The sequence below is a fragment of the Arachis stenosperma genome, chromosome 10 (assembly GCF_014773155.1).
Source record: "Arachis stenosperma cultivar V10309 chromosome 10, arast.V10309.gnm1.PFL2, whole genome shotgun sequence".
Classification (NCBI taxonomy): domain Eukaryota; kingdom Viridiplantae; phylum Streptophyta; class Magnoliopsida; order Fabales; family Fabaceae; genus Arachis; species Arachis stenosperma.
This window is the reverse complement of record NC_080386.1, coordinates 3542840-3566937: the sequence shown is the minus strand read 5'-3', so window position 1 is coordinate 3566937 and position 24098 is coordinate 3542840. Positions and strand designations below refer to the sequence as shown.

Here is a 24098-nt window from a genome sequence, read left to right as displayed (position 1 = left end):
ATCCGGCCCACGGACCCCGGACCCATGACCAAAACCCGAACCCGGCTTACCGGGTCAACCCATCCCGACTTTCTAGAAGGCACCGAATCGGCCCTCTAGATCCTCTAACTAACTTTCGAATTCAAACATCTCCCTTATCTTAAGCAAATAAGATAAGATAAGATTATCACCATCACCTATAAATAGAGGACCCAGGTCCCTCCAGGTATTCATTCATTCCACACACCTTATACCTCTTAGATCTATTCTGACTTGAGCGTCGGAGTGTCTTTGCAGGTACCCCCCGCTCCATCAGGACCGTCCTACATCCGATCCGACCCGCAGGTTCCCGATCCTCCTCTCAACCCGTATCAGAAGCATTCTGTACAAATATTAAATGAATTCTAAGTGCATATGGTTTTTTATTTCGGTCTTATTTTTGTAAGCTTTTTCATCCTAAATAAATCTAATACAAAAAGGGAATTGAATAGATTCTAAATGTAATTTATTTTCTATTTTATCCTTTTTTTTAAGTTTCTTAATCCAAATTGAATTGAAATTACCAAGAAAGCAAATTGAAAACTCCTTAAATATAACTGAAAGAATCAGAAAATTCAGGGTTTCGTAATTTGTAATTTAATACACCCTCCTTTTGAATACAAATATTTCCAAAGTCAAATTGGAAGAGTATAACATTTAGAGAAAAAAATGTTGGGGGAAGCAAGTATTTTGCTGATTAAGTTTCAATTAAATCTTTAAAAAGTTATTAGCTTTTTTTTTCCCATAAAAAAGAGATCTTTTTCTTGGCAGCTAAGATCAAGAAGAAGGTAGTTTGTCAAACTTACCCGTAAAAAATTATATTATTCTTAAAATATCTTTTATATATTTTAAAAGTTATTCTCAACAGTAAATACAATTCATAATTTCGTATGTGCAAACAAAAAGAACGCCGTAATTCTCAACCCTACCTTTGAGTAGGGAAGAAGTGAAATTCAAGAGAACAACAAAGTGTTTATGAAATACCTTAGCTTTGAAGATAAATGTAAATGCAATAAAATAACAATATATATATATATATATATATATGATGAGTTCATTAATAAAAGGACACCATTGGAGATTGCTTGAGATTGATGTATATGGATAATAAGAACGATACGCCTCTTATTTTCCCAATGAATTTGTTTCGAGTTTAAGCAATCAAGTGTGGCTTCAATAATTATGAAAACACCTGACAGACAAATTGAAAATTTAATTACATTTGCATTTTGATTCCACGTACGTTGCTAATGGATTATTTAACGAATAAATTATCATTTGTACTCATAAAAAATAGAGATGCTGACAAATGTATTAATATAAGAATAAAACGACAATTATAATCACGAAAGATGGCTTCCATGTGCCAAAAGTACTCAAACGTTAGTTACACAATTGGTCCATTAGGATATTCTTTTCGTGAGTACAATTGTCGTTTTATTCTTATATGGATACATTTGTCAGCATTTATATCTTGCATGAATACAAATAGTAATTTATTCATTATTTAACAATATATATTTGATTGTTAGTATAAGAGACGACAAAATTTGAAAGTTAGCAAAAATTTTAATTTCAACCACGATGCATGTGATATAAAGAAAGGGGTTTATTAAAGTCTAAAAAGGAAGAAATAACAGTTCATTGGCGATCAATTCTTGATTAACATCAACCTTTTTAAATTTTAATTGTATATAATTTATTCTCGTTCATATCTTTTAGACTTATTCAATAATTGACAAAAGCCTAAGAAGCGAAAAAGGTAGCTATGAAATCTTTCTATCCCACAAAATTACATTCTTGTATTCTAAATTTCTAATCACTGTGTGTTTTCGAAATAGGTCCAAAATCCAAATACATCTAACGATCAATTTATGTTATTTTAAGACATTTTTTATTTTTATTTTTTGGCATATGTATGAAGTAAGCATGATGCTCAACTACGAAAAGCAATGAAACTAAATGAATTGAATTGAATGCCAAGTGTAGGTTTACCTATATGCAACAAAACTCCTTTCCTTTCCACTATTTTCACGAATGATAATGATTGTAATAGTCTAGGAGTGTATATATATAGGTAGGAGCATAGCACTATTTAGGGATAATTAATTAATGGCTGCAAGATCAAATTCTACTCAACATGTGGCAGATAACAAGCCTCACCTTCATGTAGGGGGGTGACAACATAAATTCTATCGAGAAATATTTAATCTGACTTAATTCAATCCAATAGGATTGTCAATTTAATCTGCAGTCAATAAGATAAAGTGTGATTAAGTCTCAATTTTATCCGATTAATTTACACTCTATATATGTATATGTTATATACTTATATAAAAGTATGTTTTGAATGGATATTGAACAAAAAATTTTTCACTAAATATAAAAAATCCTTAGCCACTAAAAAAAAATTATTAATTGATAATTTAATACGTTTTTATTTTTATATAAAAATCAATTTTATTTTAAATTATCATCAAATTATATAATAATGTTACATCTTTTCTATAAACCGCGGCTAGAATCAAATACTCACAGATTAAGAACGGATGGAATTAGAGTTGAAATATTCTCAACCCGCAAATAAAATTAAAATTAGGTCCAAATTATATTTTACACTACTCATTACCACCTTTACCTTTTAAGTTAGTGAATTTATTATTAGCTGAAACGGAATTACTATTAAAATAGTGGTTAGGGTCAGGGGTTAGCATATGAAAGTATGAAAAATAAAATTTTAATATTGCAATTGGAGACGTGTTGTTCTATAAAATTACTTTAGGTATAGTTTGCTCATCCTAAAAAGTAAAAACTAATACTATTGATTGTAGTGAATACAAAGCGAGTTAATAATTGAATTAGACGGCTACCCTCCCAAAAGAATAATAATATAGGAAATAGGTTGCAGCAAAAGAAGTTTAGAAAAATTGAACTAAGAAGGTGTCAAAATTAAACATGCTTTGAGCGGGTAGTACTTTCACAGTTTGACAATTGAATGCCACCAATGAGAAGGGTGGGCAGTCTTGTTCTGCAAAGTGCAAATTAAACGAAACGATAAAGATATTCAATTCAAGACTGATCACCAACTGGCAAATAATTCTGCAAAAGCAAACTCTTCATGGGTGAATTTTAGCCTGCGTCTGTTCAAAAGAGGCGTCTGGAACGCCTTGTACTTTCTGACACAAGTTTGTCGGTCATTTGTAAATTTATACTTATTTTTAATTTTGATCACTAGATATAGTACTTTTTGAATTTAGACTACTTTTGTTATTAATAGTTAAAAAATAGTCCCACAATTTCATGAAGCTTTTTTTTGGACCGTAATTTGCTTTTCTAGTCTTCTATAATAACGGGCCAGCCTAATTTTTTGCAACATTAAATGACTATTAAAAGTCTAGTTTATACTTAATATAAAAAAAAAGAGTCTAATTTGTACTTAACAAAAAAAAAAAAGTCTAGTAGTAGTATGTGAAAAAATATACTTCACATTAGTTATATGAATTTTATACATATAATTATGTAACAGTCGTACTATATGAATAACAATTTTTTTTAAAAAAAATCATGAAATATATTATTTTTTTTTTTTTAGAATTTTGCTATCATAGATTCTAAAAACATTAGTTAAACATATAATAAAAAAATATTTTAATATTATTTATTACAATTTTTTTTGTACATTTTTAATATAGGATAGCAAAACCCTTCTTTTTAAAACATGGAAAATGAAAATTAAAATATTGACATGCATTAATAACTAACTAGGTTTTATTAAGTAAACAATGACTTTTGTAAACAATGCAAATAATGGGTTCTAGCATTGACCCAATAAAGTAAAAAAAATACTCCACCCCAAATTAGTTCTTAAACTTTAATATTAGGATAACCATTTGCACAACTAGTGAATTGAACATCCAACCATTGTTAACTGTGCATGAGTAAATCGAATAAAAAAAATAACCATCTAATTAAAAATAATGAACATAATTATCTGCATACCTATTGAATTGAATATTCGACATACCCATTATTCACATTATTTAGTATTTTCATTATCTACCTAAACTTTTCCTAACTAAAGCTAACCATTATTTGAATGCTTTCATTACATCAAATTGTTTTCATTTGCTTCATTTCCTTTAAATTTGATGGCTATAAATCCGTAGTACAAGAGTTTACTTAGCATGTCTTATTAAGATTTTTATTAATAAAAAATTAATAGTCTTTATTTAAATAAATATAAAAATTTTTCAATTAATAAGTTTAATATATGTGATAAACGTTCGCTAATATAATCTTGGTGAAAACTATTTAAGGAAGTAGATAATTACTAGTTATATTTTCCGTAATAATTAATGTGTTGTAATTTCACTAATGCATTTTGAACGACAAAATATTCCAATAAATACGATGATCAAATTAGTATTCACAAATTCACGAACAAAAAAAAAAGTTGACAACTACATAATATTGTTCTATAGAATTAAAATCAAATTTCATAATTGTTAAAATCATTTTTTAAGTCAACTCCAAAAAATAATTTATTAAAATATTTAATTTTTCGGTACTGAATAAATTATATAAATAATTCTGTATTTTTTAACAAAATAATTCTGTTTTTAGTTAACACAAAACAACTAAATTTGTTTATGGCTATACGCACAACAATCATTTTATCGGATGTCCCCAAAGGGACACACACAACAATCATTTAATTCTTAATATTTGCCTATGGTTCAGTTTGTTACAATTTTTCTTGTCCAGTGTGCAAAAATATTCTCACAAAAAACGTATCACTTTTATAAAATATTCACACATTTTTTTTTTGGTCAAGAATATATTCACACATTTAAAGGGCATTCCTTACCAACCAAAAATATATTCATATATTTAATCAGCCCAACTAAAGGGTCCACTGGACCACCAAAAACTGAAAAACATGTTTACACATTTAACATCTAATGTATGTATATTGCATTTTCGCCACAAACACAAGAGGCCATAACGCAATTATAAAAATACAGGATGAAACTGGATGGAAGTCACATAAATACACGTCATTGTCACATAAAAAATACGTGTCTGTTGCATAGAAAACCACAGCAACAAAAAAGGACAGACGTCCCAGACGCCTCTTTTGAACAGGCGCAGGCTAAAATTCACCCTCTCCATGAACCTCCTTCTGTCTTCTGCCATGCTCACCATGAATAAACCAATGTGATCCATTAATTATATGCATGCATTCATATGCCTGACAATGACAACACAGCAACCATCTTTCTTTTGGGTCCTCTTGCTCCTTGCAACCCCACATACATATATGGTGACTTCTAGCCTGGGGCTGGCAGAATCAGCCTCCCCCATGAGGCTGGTACGGAGTGGATTGTTGTCCACTACCAAAGTATTGCACTGTCCACTACCAAAGTATTGCACGTGTAAAGGTATGTGCATTGCTGAATGACTTTGTAAGCTGGCAAGGACAATTCCGGTCTTGTATACAAATTGTTATTCTCTCCAAGACATGGTCTAATGTGTAAATTATAAATGTTGAGATGCCAAATTAAAAAATCTGTATATTTTTTGTTTTGGGCTGTACGGAGTAAACCTTTCGGCTTTTATTGATTTCTTTTTTATTTCTTTTTTAATATAGGCCTTTTGATGCAGGCCTTGGATTTTATAAGCTCTCTTAATTCAACTTCGTTTTTGACCAAAAAAAAAAAAAATCCAACCTCCCTTGTTTTTGATACCCCTTCTTCTTCTTCTTCTTCTTTTAATGCAGGCATTTTTTTATGCCCCTTCTTTGTCTTTTCCTTCTTCTCATTCTCTCAAAAGTCTTGTTGACTCTACTCCCACAATGCCAGTATTATCCAAGAGAGAGGGAAAATACAAGCAAGAAGAAGAAGTGGCCTCACGGTTCATGTAATTATCAATGTCGGCAAGGCACAAAGAAAAATTCAAATTCACTCTTCTTCTTCTATTGTAATATAAGATCCGTCACAATCACAAAGCCACAGGTGTCATAGTATAGTAAATTCATAATCTTCCATGAGCTACAAAGAAAAGAAAAATAAGGAATTTTAAGACATACCCAACATTCGTGGATCCGAAATGAACTTGGATCTGCTGAGAAATTTACTTGCATTGAAGATCATCGGCTCTCTCTTCATCTCCTTTTCATACCCTAACCCCAACCGCCTTGGTTTCACATCCCTCAATTTCGACAGATATTTCAAAAAGTGGGCTATAGTTTTTAATGTACCTTTGAATGTATTCTGCTACCAGTTTTCACTTAGCATCTCTTCAAAACTTCCGAACATGAAACTAAGATTATGGTTGCAACAATGGCTTCTGGGTATCACTTTCAATTTTCTGAAATTTTAATATTTTTTGAAAATGGGAATTTTTTTTGGACTGATGTTTTCATTTACTCAAACAATAAATTTACCATGACTCTATTATTAAGTATCCAGTAAAAATATACTGGGCTACGTTTTATGAGGTCCATTCGGTTTATTTATGTTTGTAGAACCAAAAAGGGGTACTTTATATAAAAAGAAATTATTTAGGGTCTCTATATAAATATTATTTTTAATGAAAAAGAAAAACAAAAACCAAAACAACCTGAAAACCGTGTCAGACGGTACCAGCCTCATGGGAAGGCTCATTCTGCCAGCCGCACGCTAAAACTCACCATACATATATAACTGACCGCATCTAAGAAACTACACTATTATCTGTCGGGAACACGCAAACTTAATTAACTTTGTTACGTGGAGGGCTGAATTCGTCCACACATGCCACTTCAAAAGTTTAAACAAACACTAATTTTGTATCAAATGTTAATTTACACCTCTATTAATCGGGTTTAGCTAATATAATAAGATTATTGTTAGTAAAAAATTTTAATTTTTTTAACAAACGCATTAAAAACTTAATTTTTTAGTATCTATTGTAAGATTTTTTTAATTTATAATTTTGACATATCCCTTTAATTCTCATTGGAGTGGTTTAATCGCTACTTAATGAAGTGGTGGAGGTTTATCGAAGCTGGTGCTTCATGATAGCTTGTGTGATCCTAAGTTGTACCTGTGCTGCCATGGTGGCCTACACGCGTGCCTTTCCACCAGATTTTAATGACCAACTTCCTTGTATTTAGAATTTTAAAGTTATTTTTATTCTTCTCTTTCTTTCTTACTTCGGTTAAAGTGACTAAGGGTTTGACTCGAGGAATCATTATTTATCTTCTGTTTGTTAACATCACTAGTCACTAGTATAAGATAGTTTTCATTACCAACAAATTGTGCCAAAGCCCAATTTCTAAGGCTTTCCCTCGAAATCTTTGCTCTTTGCTATTACTCTAACGATAACATTTTTTCCCTAACGATAACAATAACTCTTTCCTTGATATTTAATGAAGTATTCATATGAATAGTTTCAATGATTTTTCCCCAACCAGTTTGGAAAAATGGGAAAATGACCAAATAATGCTGCAACTCTAATATCAACTAAGATGGGAAAAAAAAAATGAAAAGCAATTCATCCTTGACTGTAACAACCCTGCCGCGAGTCTGCTAGTGTACTACTCTTATTGAAAAGAATCGGTGAAACTGAAACAAGAATTTTTCCTGAATCAAAAGAATTTTAATATTGCTTTGAATTCCCTCCTCCTATATGCGACTTGAGTCTCTTCCAAATATAAACCGTCTTGTCCAGTCTGTAACTACCAAGGCCCTTGTGCGCCAGCTTACTTGCTTGCTGTTCAAAGGATCAAACAGAATAATTAAGAATTCCAACATGGTAATATGAAAATATCAAAATTCAGCATGTGTCGTTGTATGTAACGCAATACCTTGCATAGACAGAATACCATAGCCATTGACTGCTGTGGCCAATTGAAACCCAATCCCCGGGAAGCTGGGCAGCTGTCTGTTCTCCTCCCAATGGAGCGAATTGACCCAAATGCTTGTACCTAAAGGGTTTGAAGCGATGGCGACCTTCTCCCCTGAACCTGAGAGGACCCTCTGGATTCTTTTCACACTCTTCCATCCGGTTGAAACACTTGGCTAGGTAAGTGCCTTGCTGAGATGCAACCTGAGCTGTAGCAGGAAGGAATTTCATCTGGGAATCCACTTTGGAGAGTGCTGTTTTGAGTTCCTCGATATTGAGTTCAATTGATTCTTTCTTAACGTCTCCTTTGGCTTCCTTCAATAGATCAGCGATGTTGCGCATTTGGTTATTCTTGAGATACAACTCCAGCTGAGGGTATCTTTCGCAAATGTCATTCATGGCCTCTTGAAATTCTTTCACCGTTAGTGTTCCTGAATTGTTTTTGTCAGCCTTCTTAAAGATCGCAGCAATATCTTCCTACAATCCCAAAAACCATTTCAGAGTTAACAATGAAGAATCACAACATTCAATTGAAAAAAGCATAATTAACAATAGAATAAGTAAATGACTCTGTTTAAAGATGTGAGAGAGAACTTTTGCGACAGAATAAAGAAAATGAACTCTCAGCATCAACAAAATTATATATATGTCTAGAATAAAAAAAAAGAACATAGAAAATGCAAAAATAGAAGTTACACGTCAAATTACATTATTGATGCAAGATTATTGGTAAGAATGCACATGCTTAAGTGTGTGTTTCTGTGAATACTAAGAAACAAGCTGGTTAAATATGTGATGAAGAAATTGTATTGATACCATGACTTTCCGCTGGTTGATGGTAGCACAATCACCGAGTGCATACACATTGTTGCAACCCTCGACTCTCAACCATTCATCAGTAGCTAAAGCACGCCTGCTAGCCTATTTAGAAGAGTCAACAATCAATAATAACTTCATGCAATGAAATTGTTCTCTGCCAATGATACTAAATATCAAATAAACAGATATGGAAGCATGAACCAGCACAAATATAATGTCAAATTTCTCAATGACATACCTGACCAATTTGTGCCATGAAATCTTTAATAAATGGACGAGTGCCAATGCCAGTTGACCAGACAGCCATTCCATATGGAATTGTCTTAATTTCTCCTCCATTTTTCAGTTCTTTAGTGGAAATCTCCTTATCGGTTACCTTCACAACCATGGACCCTGTTTTCACATCAATTCCATCTCTTTGAAACTTGTCTTCAGCAAAAGCAGTGATTCTTTTGTCAAACCTGCATAAAGAGCAAGTGATGAACACAATATGACATAAGATTCAAATCAAATGTTAATTGTTTCAGCATTTAATTCACCACCAACTTTCTTGAATTGTTTGTAGTACATCATAATAACAGGAGCAAAAAGTGTTGTTAGAGTTTCACATCCTTACATGCTCAATATATGATCCCCTGCCTCCAGAAGAGTAATTTTAACCAAATCTTTAATTCCCGGATACAATCTGATCATATCCTCATTGACAAAGTCATGAAGTGAGGCGGCAAACTCTACCCCAGTTGGGCCACCTCCAACAATAGCAAAATGAAGAATTCGCTTCTTCTCTTCTTCACTTAAATTGGGTAAATTTGCCCTCTCAAAGCAGTCAATAACAGTTCTTCTAATCTTCTGAGCATCTTCAACCTCCTGCATAACACGCATGTCCATGAGAGATAAATAAATATTAAAAGCATGTAGACGAGCATATTTCTTAAGTTCTGCTCACTGGGGTTCATGCTATAAGGATGAACATAAAGTATGAAGTTACCTTCAAGAAATGGCAATTCTCCACAACTCCTGGAGTATTAAATGTGTTGACATTTGCTCCCACGGCTATGATTAGATAGTCATAGTCCACGACAAATTCTTCTTTCCCATTCAAATTGTTGTTTATATTAGATCGACAATATATTTTTCTGTTTTCAGCATCAATCTTGACACACTCTGCTTCACTGAATAGAACGTCCACTTCCTTCTGCTCAGATGAAAACGAATAAAAATCCTAATTATAGCAATTGTCCAGGAAAAGGTTGTGTAAATTTACTTCACTAGCACGGCCATTTGTATCTCACAATGATAACATTTTATGATATGTTACATTCTTGCCAGCTCATTTGATATTAACAAATTACTGCATGAAGAGAACTACATGGCTTTTTATGCTCACAACAGTTAAGGTAATGTAAACATACAAATTACTAAAATCTGTTTATGTGCCAGAAAATTTGTTATTTTTACCTAGTTCTCTGTCATTGTCAACTTTTTGTCCAAATCAAAATTGAACTTGAGGTAATTAACTCATGTGACATTATTTTCTCCAAGTAAATAGTTATTTTGAAATAAAAGAAATAATGAGACCGCCGATCTTAATTTTATTTGTTTTTTAATATTTATCTCGCAGAAAAAGAAAAGTCAAAATGCACTTTTATGACTTTAATTTTTGGTTGAAGTTAATTTTAATAGTTACATATTAAATCATCAATTCAATTTCTGTAATGTAATTTTTTTTAATTTATAAAATCAAATACATATTTTATTTTTGAGCAATGTTAGGGGCCAGCAATTTTTATGATTGTTAGCCATCAACTAGCCATCAATGATGATTTGATGGTGTGAGATTAGTGTGAAATTTTATCTAATGGCTCACCTTCCTCTGCTGGTTACATGCTGGCCAAAATTCAATAAAACTGCTGCCCCCTAGACTTTTCCTTTTTAAATATTAATGACTAACTAATTATTAAAATAATAAATTCATGCAAATGAAATATTCGATATGATGCATTTCTTAGTTCTTACCTTCTTAGCAATATTGCGAACGGGTTCAACAATGCTTCGAGCTTCGACGGTCCCGCACGTTACACTAGGCAGCAGCGGAGTGAAGGCAAAGTAGTTACGCGGCGAAACCACCTGCACCTCATATCTCGGATTGTTTAGATTCTTCAAGAAGCTAGTCCCCGCCCAACCAGTTCCCAGCACCACCACCTTTTTCTTCTCGGTAACCGGCACTTCAGAAGAAGCAGCATCACTGTAAGCCAAAAGGCCACCACCACTGCATTTCCACCAATTCATTAATCTCCGTCATACACATACACATATACGTTAGATCTACAGTTCACCATCTACGTAATGCGTTCAGTTTTACTTGCATATTTATAAGAATTGTTCACCTATAACAGACTACGGTTTGATGCAAACATGTATCAAGTGTTTGAAAAAAATTCTGAATATAGCTTGAAAATTATAATGTTTTCATAGATAAGTATTGGATCTAACGTGACAATATAATGAAGCAAGTGGTAGGGCAACTGAGAACAGAAAAAGGAAAATGTAGATAGAAGAGAAGGTTGATGATGATACGTACGTTACGGTGGTGCAGAGGAGTATGAGCTTAAGATGCGAGGGATGGTCTTGGAAGGATTTAGAAAGACGCTGGAAGAAAGCGAAACTCGTCATAGCAAAGTTATCGGTGAAGAAGACGGAGAGGGAGAGAAAGAGAAGAAACGGCAAAGAGAGAGAAAGTCGTTTTAGAGAGAGAGAGAGTGTGTGTGATGAAAACGCGAGAAAATGGGAAATGGTGGAATGCGTGTGTTATAGGGTTTGCAGGCGAAGGCGCTGTCAAGGTTCCTACATTCCGTTTTGCTACTCTTTTTTGACTTGGCGCCCACGTTAGGGCTAACACGAGTCCTTTTTCTTAATTTTTTTATTTCAATTATAATATGCAAAAAAAATATTACAAATATATTTTTTATTGAAGAATAATTTTATTTTAAGTTTTTGTGGTTCACAAAATTGACAGGTCTGCAACCTCGTTCCCCTGAGGTATAGGGGCGCCGCCTCATTGAGCTGACTCGTTTCTCAACATCCTACTAACATTTACATTGTGCCAAGTGCCAGCTAGTATATATAATTATAGGAAAAGTACGAGGAGCCAATAGAATATTTATATAATGTGTACAATGGAGATTTATAAAATATTAAAGATATAATCATTAGTATTATTTTTATCCATCAGTTGAAACTTTTGGGATGAGTGGTATCATAACATAATATTAGAGTGCTACCTCTGAAAGATCAAGAGTTCGAACCATTTCTAAGTTAATAGTTGTCTTTACTTTGAGACCTAAGTTAGTGAGCTGGCATGTGATTGGCAAGTGATTTTGTTTGTACAAGATGGGGAATGAAGGAATTTTTTTTCCATAAATTATAGAGGAATAATTTGAACTCTAAAGCAAATTAGCTAGTTTAAAGGAAATTAAATATTGGTTTCATACACATTTGACTGAACATTTATCATTTTCTTTTTCAGCAGATGTGTTCGTATTCAATTTCAAATTTATATTAAAAATTAAGAATATAGCGGAGAATAAACCAAGTTAAATGAAATAGTAAAAAATACAGATAGAGATTAGGGTTTAGGGAAACCGGAAACATCATTTACTATAAGTGTTTGACCCAAAACATGATGAGTAAAAGCTTTTTTAATGTGGAGGCGGCAGATGCTACTAAAATGTGGGAGAACAATAAATCTACCCTAAAAAAAAGGTTGACAATAATAATTTCTAGAAGGAAGCTGGTGGTAGGCAGAGACAGGCTGTTCCACCAGCATGCCCAACCTTTTCCACATGCATACATAATAACATCATAACATATATAGCTTCAAATTGCAGCACAAACATGAGGCTTTATTTTTAGCATTGTGATTTAAGTAGTGTTTTTCAATAATGTGATTTAATATATAGTATATACTTTTAAAAAAAAAAAGTTACAAATCCAACCCAGACTTTTTTACCCATCAATTTGTTTATTTTTTAAAAAAAAATTTAACTCATACAAATTTGAGGTTCAAATTTTTCTATTATCCCAAATCGAATCCTAAATTTTGTTTCTAAAACAAAATTGAACTTTCAATTCGTGAATTTTAATTAATTTTTTTAATATCTATATCTATAAAAAATATACCATTTTTCTATAATTAAGCCTAATACATTTTGAATTTCTATACCTAAAAAAATTAGCTCAAACATGAATAGAAAATAAGATATATTAGGTGATATAAGAAAAGTCTAATTCGGAAGCACTCAATATACAATTCGCTCGTTTTTTCCATGTAAATTATTTTACAATATTAATCACTTTGTTTTCTTGGGTCAGAATCATAGTTTTTTTTTGGTCGGGGGTCAGAATCATAGTTTGAAATAGAAAATATCCATAAATTCCAAAACTCTTCGGGCTTTGAAGAATTAGATATTGGGCCAAGCTGATTTGGACTAGTGAAATTTCGCAACAACACTCTAAATGATCTATAGGCTGAAAATGATTATAGTCATAATTCTTGGCAGCTATAATAATACACAATCAACTTATTAGTCAATATTATAGACCAATGATCTAATTGATAAAAAATCATCTAGTATATGATGATGTAAGGAAGATAATTTGGTGAGCTTGGTTTAAATATCTAACCATATGTTTTTCATTCAATATGTAATATACGTTTTCTTCCATTTGTTCTTCATGCAGAAAAGTAAAATTAAAACTACTCATGTTCTTTTCCAAGCTATGATATGTCTTCGTCAATTAGAGTTTCTGCATGATCATTATAGTATGAATAAAATATCTTTGTTTACACTGCTACGAACAGAGAATTATAGACCTCAGGCTAAAGGAGTGAGCGAGTCTCCATCAAGATGACTATAATTGAGATATGTGGAATTAAAGGTATATATGCTATGTGGCTAACATAACAATTGTCCCCAAAAACAGTTTCAAACGGGTTAACTTAGCTTATATATATATACGTACGGCTGCAAATGAAATGAAATTAATAAATTGAACTACTTTTTAAGAGGAGGATGATCATGTATAGGTGTATGTGTAGTCCCTTGTCCATGTCAAAATTGTCCTTTCCAAACGTACACACACTGTTAATGAAAGTGGATTGATCAGTTCTTAGTTCTTATTACAAGTTATGGTGGCTACTGGTGATGATGATTTCGCTTTGAAACTTTGATGAAGGTATGTATAGTGTGTTGAAATTGAAATAAAAAGAACCCTCGCTGATTGTCTCTCTCTGATCTGTCCTATATGATAATAATCACAATTCACTTTCATTCAATCTAAATCAAGTGGAGCCCTAAATTATAGGTGAAAACTCAGATGCAGTCGATTTCACGTGAAGTTGATAGCTGAGAGCCGTTAGATGAAAATTTAGTCAAATCAATCAAATAATTTAACGGCGCTCAATTATCAACTTCACGTGAAATCGACTGCACCTGAGTTTCCACTTAAATTATATTTGGCTTCTCATACATTTTCATGCATTATTTTATTTTCTTCTATCCACTTATATTGTAAGGGACCAAATTAGAATTTGAAGAGTACTGTGCTTTAACATGGAAACTTGGGAAGAGGAACCATCTAACACATTAAGCTACCGGGGTTGCTTTATATGGGAGAGTGAACTACGCTCTACGCACGCACGTTCCAATGTCTTGAAGAAAAGAATAGGTATCTCTCCAACTATGTATCAAATAATTCTACGTGCATGACGCGTTAAATAAAAGATAAAAGAAAAAAAAGGATATGATATTGATTATGCGTTAACAAGCTACCTAAGTCTAAATTTTAATTTGTAATCTTTTCATGGTGCGACGTACCTTTCTTTGACTCACATTTTGGGGACAGTGACAGGAAGAAAGAAAGAAAGAAAGAAAATAAAAGAGAGGGTAAGAAACAAAAAAGGAAAGATAGAGAAAAAGAAAATATGGAGAATAAGTAATGACCCATTTTTGTGGGTTAACCAAACATCCATAACGCTCTGTTACTCTTAGTATGTGTTGTCACTTGTCACTTTCACTACCATGTCCATTTAACTTTTCTTCTGTCTAGAGGAACATGCAAGTGCTAATCACTTTGTTGAGTGGGACTTGGTGTCATGTTTGAATCAATCAAGTGTAACCCATTCAAGTTTCACGCTAAGTGATTAAAGTTCATTTAGATCCAAACTACCACTTCAAATTTTAGATTTGGATCTAAAATGGTTTCATACAACACCACTAAATCTTATCTTACCAAGATAGAGATATGTTAACTATTTGACACATTAATTTTTAACATTAGTGATTATGATTAGTCTTCGTATGTTTAAACACAAGATGAACCACGTTCACAAAAAACACAAGATAATCAATCTACTATGTTAAGGAGTGGCAACTCCACTCTCAATACAAAGCATATATATGACACCATTTTAATGATGATAATACTCCACTCACACTATGTTAATCTTCAATGAAATATCACACTAGTTGCAACTAATCTCACCGGAGAAGTGCCTGTCCTCATCGGAAAATTCTCTTTGCCGAGTCGGAGAAATATCAATCTCAATCAAATTCTCTTCCTCAAAGTTAAACTCCAACCCACACTTCTTACCACCACCATCAAGAGCTATCTCTATTAGTCCTTCTCTGTCTTCTTCATCCCAAGTGAAGCTCATATTCTCCGGCGAGTCCCAATTTCCGGTCGCCGGAAAACCATTCTCCGACGAGCTGTCCGAGTCAGACTCAGGATAATAACGCGACAAAGAAGGGTACCTGAAGATAGTTGTGTCTTCTTGTTTTTCATTGGGATGATGCTCTGCTTCTTCACCTTCATACTCTTCATATATAACCTCCAATGGCGCTTTCACATTCCATTCCATGAAAGACTCCTCAAAATACGACTTTGATTCGAAACCCACGTCAGATTCGAACTCAATTTCAGAATTTCTCTTGATCCGATCGTTAGAATTCGTTTCAACAAGCTCAATTGGCTTCCCCTGTTTCTCTTCTCTGTTTCCCCTGTTTTCTTCTTCAGCAATGGATTCTTGTTCTTCAACTTCTTCAACATGGTTCCTTTCCTTCTGAAATTCTTCACTTCTCTGAATTACACCGAGACGGAGAATGAAGAGTAATAGAACGCCGGTGAGAATCAGAACAGGTGAGAAAACTATTCTCCAATATTGATGAGGCAAATATAGCAAAATCAAGGTGTAGAAGATGACAATGCAATGAAACAGAGGATCAGAAGAGAAAACAGAGAAAAAAGAAACAGTTTCATTGCATAACAAGTTAATAATTTGATCAAGAGCCATAGCTGAAACTAACTTCAATTCCAAAAGTAATCCACTTTCATCATTGCCGACAAGCCATTAGCAGAGAAAAGCAGATGATGAAACTTTGAATGATGAGAAAAGAGAAAAAAAAAAAGGAAAGAAGTTTACAAATTCAATTGAGTTGAAAAGGGGCACAGTAGAAGATGGGTTATTGTGGGGGGTTTATAAGTGTTTTTTGGCGTGAAAAGAAGGCATAGAATAATAGAGTGGGGAAAGGTCAAGAAGGGTGGTGTGGTCCTTTACAATGTATATATTACACGGAAAACCTACAAATCTCAACCTAAAAAGTTGCTATGCTTTTTAAGACTTTACAAATCCATGATCTTAATCAATGTATGATGTATCAAGTATCAACCCCGTCGGTCCGTACTGATTTTTAGGTTTTAATTCATGGAATCTATCTACTTAATTGCTTTCCCTTTTATGGAGCAAATCGAGACATTGATTTGAGGAGCAAATGACGTTAAGTTTGTTCATTGTTTTTGGTTAGTACTTAGCTTGGTAACCTATAGATGAATGTGATTATGTTACGTTTTACCTATAAACACATGAATAATTTTTAGGGTAAGTTTCTCAATTAGTGATCACAAATTTCACGGCTACTTGCCGTTTTTGGTCAGTCATTCACATTTTCATGTCTAACTTCTTTTTTTATTTTTCTTTTAACGTCTTAACATTAGTTGATGGGTTTAGGAAAGTTTATTCACATGATTAATTTATTAGCGCGGTTGTTTTTGGAAAGTTCTGAACGTTATTTTCTTTGTACTATATGCTTTTATCGATTGTTTGATTGTAACGAAGTCAAGCATCGTTCAGTATGGTAATTTTACATTAATGGAATGGGAAAGTTATCACTTTTTCTATGTATCATATATACGATAATATGAAAATGATTCCCCATGATTTGGCTAAATTATGGTCCCTCTATGTCATCCCTAAAGTTCAAGGCTTTCGGAATATGTGCTCTCCGAAACTAAAAGGACTAAGGACTGCATCAAGAACAATTCTATTTATTGTTTTTCAAAAAAATATAATTCAGTCGTATCGTACCGCATTTTGCATAAATTGTTTCGGAATTAACTAATGATTAAGATTTTAAGAAGATAAGGAATAATAACTTTTGAAAAATTTAAATGCATTTAAAACATTAAAAACTTTTAATAATGATTTGATATTTAATTTGGTGAAAACTCAGGTGAAGTCGACTTCACGTAAGTTAATATCTAAGAGTCATTAGATGAAAATTTTGTCAAATCAGTCAAATCATCTAACGGCTCTCAGGTATCAACTTCACGTGAAGTCGACTGCACCTGAATTTCCACTAAATTTAATTTTCATGAATTTAAGTTGAGTTGTGTTCGAAACCATATAACTTTTGAGTTGATTTGTGAAAAAATTATCCCAAGTATAATATTTGATTCATGGGTAGCAAACTAGAAATAATGCCACTTTCATTCAATCATTTTTCCCCCAAAATATCCTCTTAGAGTCTTATTGCATTTGAGTTCCACCAAAGATCCCAGCCCATTGCTTTAGGCTTTAGGTTCCCCATTCACACCGTGTGCCTTTCTCATTGAGGAAAAATTAAGTAGCAGAATACAAAGGGGAATTGAGGGAAAAGAGAGGGTGTTTTGGGAAATTAATAAAAAGATGGTTACATGAGAATGGCGATAGTAAATTGCTAGTGACATTAACATTAGAGCTACCCTTATTCATATGCCCCGGCTTTCTTCTTGGATGGTGTTTTGGGAAGTTCTCGACCACCGGGAAGATTTCGGAAAGGAATCAAGCAAGAGAATATAAGATGAGAAAACACCACGTCCAACTCAAAATCTTAAGGAAGTAAGTTAATGAGCCTCTCATCTTATAAACTCTTCACTTTTCCTTACTTTTTTTGATGTGGAATTAACTTCATACACTCCTCATACTTGCAACATTAACAAACTCTCTATCAAATATGAGTTTCCATATTAAGCATCAATTCCCTTCTAACTCCTCCACCACATATAAACTTTCTTTGATTTGAGACTAACTTCATACACTTCTCACAGTTGCAACATTAATAAATAGAGCATTGAGTAAAAAGTGACAACATTGATCTCCTAAGATTATAGAAAGCACATAGCAAAGAAAAGAATAAGATTATGTTGATACAAGATGTTACTGAATATGCATGCATAGTCAATTCCACCTATGACTCCAAATTGAATAGCAAATTAAACAGCTGGCTAGTGTGTGTTGTGAACAAGAACAACTTGTTCCCCAACATTCCCTGCATTTACAGTCCCACTATTTCTTACTCTTGTACGCAGCACAAACAAATATGATAAATTGATAATACATGAAAATGTATATGCAACATTACAATAAGCATCAAAGTTTGGTATATATTACCTGCATGAACATTATTATAGTGACCTCTGGCTTTGGAAGTGACCCACTCAAAAGGCATTAGTCATATGTATTGCCCATGTGCACTGGATTCTTCCTACTCTCACTTTCGGTTATGTCCAAACTCACTTGTCGCATCTATGTGAAGCTGTTTAATAATCTCCTTCCTTTCCAATTTCTATCTTCTTTGTTACTCACTACTCTCCTATATTTTCATCTTATAGGCAAATGCATGCTCGCTCGGGACTCTCACACGCACCCTTCACTCAATTCTACCCGTAAAAAACCAATACATCTATTTTAATTTAGTTCTTTAACATTAATAATAAAAATTACAAAATTAAAAACAATACAATTCAATCATAACATAAAAAGCCAAAAACTGAAAAAAAAAAGAATCTATCCACCTTTATCATAAAGGAAATGCAAAGGTGGTTGAATATATCTTTATTCTCTAATCAAATCACACCCACGTACGTACATGAATTGGATGAGGTGCTAGAATTCTTGGATGAATAATTATGGATTTTGGTAGACTTGGGCTTTTAGAAACTCATATAGAGTTAGGCCTAATTCACTAAATAAATAAATAAAGTGTCGGTAACAATTTGGATTGGTCGAGTGGTTAGCCTTGCGCATACAGTAACCTATTAGCTTAGTTATTGACCTGTTAAACTAGAGAATACCATGGACAAAAAATAAATAAATAAATAAAGTGCCGGTGTAGTGTGGTGTGGTGTTGTAGGCTCAAAGACACGGAGCTTGCGTAGGCAAGTTTGCTTTTCTGAGTTACTCACATGGATTGCGCCCTGTTGCTTTGGAAAGCCATAGTGTGGATCCCTTCTTACTTTTGCATAAATGCATAATTATACTTAGCTCATATGGCCTATGCCCACCTCAAAAGTTAGAACCAAATTTCATATCCCTTAACAATTTCATAATTTATTTGTTTTTTCAACCTTATTATGAATGGATTATAAATAAGATGAATATTATTTGCACACTTCCAAGTAAAAGTGTTTATTTAGATACAAATCAAATATAATGATGAGAAAAATGAACAAGTGAAAATCAAAATCCATTTTACTCTTTTCAATATTTGGATTTCTATATCAAAAATCGTATCCAAATACATTATTGTTATAAGCTTCAAAATATATTAAAATTTGAAACATTTACCAAGCCAATTGGTCATGATTTCGAGCTTTATGATTTGTCACTCATTCATAAGAAAAGAGTATGAAGTGTTCCGGAAACTCTGAAGCTTTCACATTTTGGCATTCAATTTACCACTATACATGTGAGGTTTATTAATGTCTGAATAGTGAATTCATTTGGTATCTATGCACAAGAAAAATTTTAAACATGTAAAGACATCCAGGTTATATCTATGAAGACTAGCAGATTCCATAGAAGAGTCAATAGTATCTTGGACGCTGAGGGGTATATCCAGGATATGGTTTGTAATCTGGGAATCTTACATCTGGAGGTCTTGAACTTGGTTTTGGTATTCCGAATGGGGAAACTGAATCTGAAATGTAACAGAAAGCAATGTCAATCATATTGCATGATAATACGAGGAGAAGGAGGAGGGGAGTTGAGGGGGGAAGCAACTACCGGGTGTGGCTGAGGATGGAGTTTGCAGGTGGCGCTGGAAACCGCTGTTGTCATTGTAGGATTTATGATAATCAAAAGGCATCGTAGCTGCATTTGAAATTGGCAAGGCTTCATTCGCTTCATTTCTGTTAATGGGATTATGTCCACAAGGAGAGGGTGCTCGGGGTACAGGGGGTATTTGACTGCCTGGATATACTTCGGAAAATGAATTCATACTTCCATGATGCTGATCAACCACATGAACATTTGTGTTAACCTATGAGCATGTATACCAGCTACAGGAATCAGCATTGTTGCCTCAAAACAAATAAACAAGATGGATAGCAATACAATTTAGTATGTGTATAAAACAGATAGATCCAACTAACTTGACTGGGCATCCAGTAGTTGGATGGATGGATCTGAGAATGAATGCCTTGTCCGTGATTAACTCCGCCTGAACCAAAGAGCACCAAGTGTTACAATCATTAAAAGCATTAAATACAAAAACATACTCCATGGTAGAAAAATAACAGTATGTTGACAAAAACCTGTAAAACTTTCTTGGTTTTGCAAAGGAGAACCAGCAAGTGAATGAAAGGAATCACTGCACTGTAATTGCGATGAACTAGTGTTTGATATAGATGTACGATCCTGCTTCATCTGATCTAAATACATCTGAGACTCATCTCGGTTCAGTTCTACAAACTTAACCTTCAAATGAAATAAAGCTTTAGTCAAAATATTTACATTTAACACCAAAAATATGTATAGGCTGTTACATTACCAAATATCCAAAATACCTGATCAAAATACTCATCTGAATTAGGCATATCCATGCTTTTTGGAAGAACATAGTTAGCTGCCACATCCATAACAAAATAGAACATAATAGGCCAAAAAAAGATTGTAAGTTGGGAGAAATGATGAACATAAAATAGGCAGATAAAAAATAGAGAAAAAAGTAAGATGTGAAAGTACCAATCATGTTTTTCAGAGAATCAGGCGGCACTTTTTTTCCGGTTTCTTTAAATCGTTTATCACACCGCACCTTGAGCTCTTCTGGCTTTGGAAATACAACAACAGCAATCTGCATTGAACATAAAATGATATTACAATCAGTGGAAAATTTAACTTTTAGGATGCAACCAAAGATGTAGATCAACAGCTACCTTTTGATAGTCAGCAAATGGTTTGAGCTTATGCTTACGTGCATTTTTGTGAACATTTGTTTGATCAATTATATAATTGCGAGGAATAATAGCTGCTCTCGTTAGCAGCACATTGAATACTCCAGTTACTTGATCCATCAAGCGATCAAGTCTTTCACCACAGTCGTTCAACTGCACACAATTTTTTGAGTTAAGCACAAATTAGAGACAGAAGAGAAGGATATATCAGTGTATCATTAACCTTCATCTGATCAAGAATCAACTTTGTTCCAAGCAAAACATAACGCTTTTCTGGATGCTCTTCCACCCATTTTTCTGCCCATGTAGTCTTCCCTGAAGCAGGCAAACCCACCATCATTATCACTTCACAATTGCTTTGATCAGAAAAGGCAGGTCCCATGATGATGTTTCTGTCCTCAATAGCAGAGGCCCAAGGTTTGAACCCTTCTTGAGGAACAAGTCCATCTTCAAGGCTGAACTGCATCTTAACCACCACATTTTTTAACAGCACATGTGGAAAAAGTGCTGATTTCCACTGTAAATCTTCCAGGGGAGAATCCACCACTCCAAGACCTAAAGGACTAGGGAAAAAATAGAGTGCAGTTCCCAACCATTTACCATTCTTGGAGAAACCAATTGAAGCCATTGGCTTGCCTTCAAGGTCAATACAGCATACTATTGTATCACCAACACCAAACCTCTTACCATAATCTGAAGATTTTTCTTCATGTGAAAACTTTCCTGTCCCATCATATCCGAAGCTGTATTTGGTCTCCCCAAGTTCCCCAAGCATATCATCCCCTCTAGATATACCAAGCCGGCAAATATGCCGCTCCTCAAAGTCGGTGTCCTCCATTGGAACCTGCTGCAAAGAAACAATTTTGCACCCAAAACAATATCTTCCTCTGGTTATTCCAACGTTAGCTCGGGCACCAGACCAACAATAAGCAAACCCCTGATCATGAAGTCCATATCCAACAAGTCCATCGGATTCCACATTGAAATCTAGCAACAATTCAATTTTCAGCAACTTAGTCATCACAAGCAGAATGCTATCAAATCAAATGCAATAACTAAAGAATGCAAAGATTTTTACAGCACATTAGGAAGAAAGAAAACACAAAATACTTAACTATCGTGCACTTATTTCTCAGACATCACAAGCTGAATGTAATCAAATGCGAGTGACTAAAGAACGCACATTAGAAAGAAAATAAAAAATAAGATAATCAAACATGCAAGTATCATGCACTAATACAAATTATCAACTCAATCATACAATCCAGAGCAAAAACGGGAATATTCATGTTGGATTCACAAAACCCTAAGCAAAGTTCTTCTCTTTTTGACTAAAGGCAGCATCTTTAAGGGAACTAAGAAAGATGATCGTGGAAGATAGGATTGAGAATTGAATACCCAAGTCGCAATCAGCTTGATTGAGAACAACGCAAGGAGAAGAAACAAAATGACGAGGGGTCATCGTGTTCGTGGAGTTCGGTATCCACTCCTCCGACAGTTGGCGCTTTGTGGAAGCCATTTGATAAAAGAGAGAGTCTCTTACTCTCAAGACTCACACTGCAACGAAGAAACAGCGCCAAAAGCCATCGACAGTTGCTGCTTTCTCGCCTCTACACTCAAGCATGCAAATTCCAAATCATTATATTTGAGTTTGGGCTTGGGCTTGGGCTTTCTTCTAAATTTTTGCATAATTGTATCAAGATATATGGCCTTTTATGTATCTCATAAGCACGCTAATTTGGGCCCAAGCGAGAAAAGACCCAACATCTTTGATCTCATTTTCACTTTCACCACTTCTCTCCAAAATAGCTCGCCGCACTAGCCGTAAATCAACAACCACACACCATCAGGGCCACTAGTCAAAATGATCTTAAATGGATCATTAAATAATTTTATAATAAAATATATTTTTTAAATTTTTAAATAATTATTAAATAATTTTTATTTAATTTTAATTATAAATTAATCTTTTATATATTATTTAATTATAAAATTTATTTTTTATTTTATAAATTATTATTTTATCATTCATCTATCATAATAAAAAACAAAAAGTAATAATAAATTAGATCTTTCATTAATTGTAATAATTTTTTAATAATCCTAATTGATTAAAATGTTATCTTTGATCCATTATATCCGTATAGAGTTGTGAAATCGTGTTTCTTATAAAATCAATCAATTGAAATTCAGGTTTCCACAAAACAATCGATTGAATGTTGGACGATAGTATGATTTTCTCAAAAATCAATCGATTGTAACTTTTACACAATCGATTGAACGATGATTAAAATGTAGGTTTTTTCTAATTCAATCGATTGTTCATGTTACTTAATCGATTGAAGGCTTCAAAGCAATATGAGGTCTCACAATTCAATCGATTGGTTGTATTACCCAATTAATTTAAGTTTTCAAAGCAATATAGATTTTCATAATTCAATCGATTGGTTGTGTTATCCAATCGATTGAATTGTGTACTACGTTATATGTTATGCCGTTCTCAATTTTTCTATTCGTATTTATAAATTATTATTTTATTATCCATTTATAAATTGGTGAATGCGGAACTTTCACCCTCAATCCTAACTCTTTTTGCGTTTTTAGTTCTGGCCATTTTGCGGATATTAATTGGGTGGGTTTTGTGGGGATTTGGATGAGGATTAATAATATGTATGTAGTTTAGAGTGGATGTTGATGAGATTGGAGAAGGAGAAGAGAGAAGTGTTGTGGATTTAGAGAGAGGAGAGAGGTTATGTAGAAATGAAGTTGTAAAATTTAAAAAGAGGAGGGAGGCTGAACATGGATGGTTATCAGGTTTAATATAT

At 33.5% G+C, this 24098-nt stretch overlaps 3 protein-coding genes across 3 annotated transcripts; all 3 read right to left on the bottom strand.

Annotated features, from left to right (window-relative positions):
- Positions 1–7282: 7282 nt before the first annotated feature.
- LOC130957930 (external alternative NAD(P)H-ubiquinone oxidoreductase B2, mitochondrial-like) lies at positions 7283–11529 on the bottom strand. The gene is made up of 8 exons (XM_057884788.1): positions 11306–11529; positions 10741–10993; positions 9713–9919; positions 9341–9591; positions 8963–9185; positions 8722–8826; positions 7868–8382; positions 7283–7773 (listed from the first exon to the last, which is right to left on the bottom strand). The coding sequence occupies exons 1-8, from the start codon at positions 11395–11397 to the stop codon at positions 7686–7688; spliced, it is 1734 nt and encodes a 577-aa protein (XP_057740771.1). The 5' UTR covers positions 11398–11529; the 3' UTR covers positions 7283–7685.
- A 3580-nt stretch (positions 11530–15109) lies between these two features.
- LOC130956503 (uncharacterized) lies at positions 15110–16276 on the bottom strand. Its single transcript, XM_057883555.1, has one exon. The coding sequence runs from the start codon at positions 16073–16075 to the stop codon at positions 15248–15250; it is 828 nt and encodes a 275-aa protein (XP_057739538.1). The 5' UTR covers positions 16076–16276; the 3' UTR covers positions 15110–15247.
- A 3474-nt stretch (positions 16277–19750) lies between these two features.
- LOC130958143 (uncharacterized) lies at positions 19751–22842 on the bottom strand. Its single transcript, XM_057885074.1, has 9 exons — positions 22672–22842; positions 21497–22260; positions 21256–21426; positions 21065–21173; positions 20887–20945; positions 20635–20797; positions 20473–20540; positions 20105–20360; positions 19751–20018 (listed from the first exon to the last, which is right to left on the bottom strand). Exons 1-9 carry the CDS (start codon positions 22790–22792, stop codon positions 19906–19908), a joined length of 1824 nt encoding a protein of 607 aa, XP_057741057.1. The 5' UTR covers positions 22793–22842; the 3' UTR covers positions 19751–19905.
- Positions 22843–24098: the final 1256 nt, after the last annotated feature.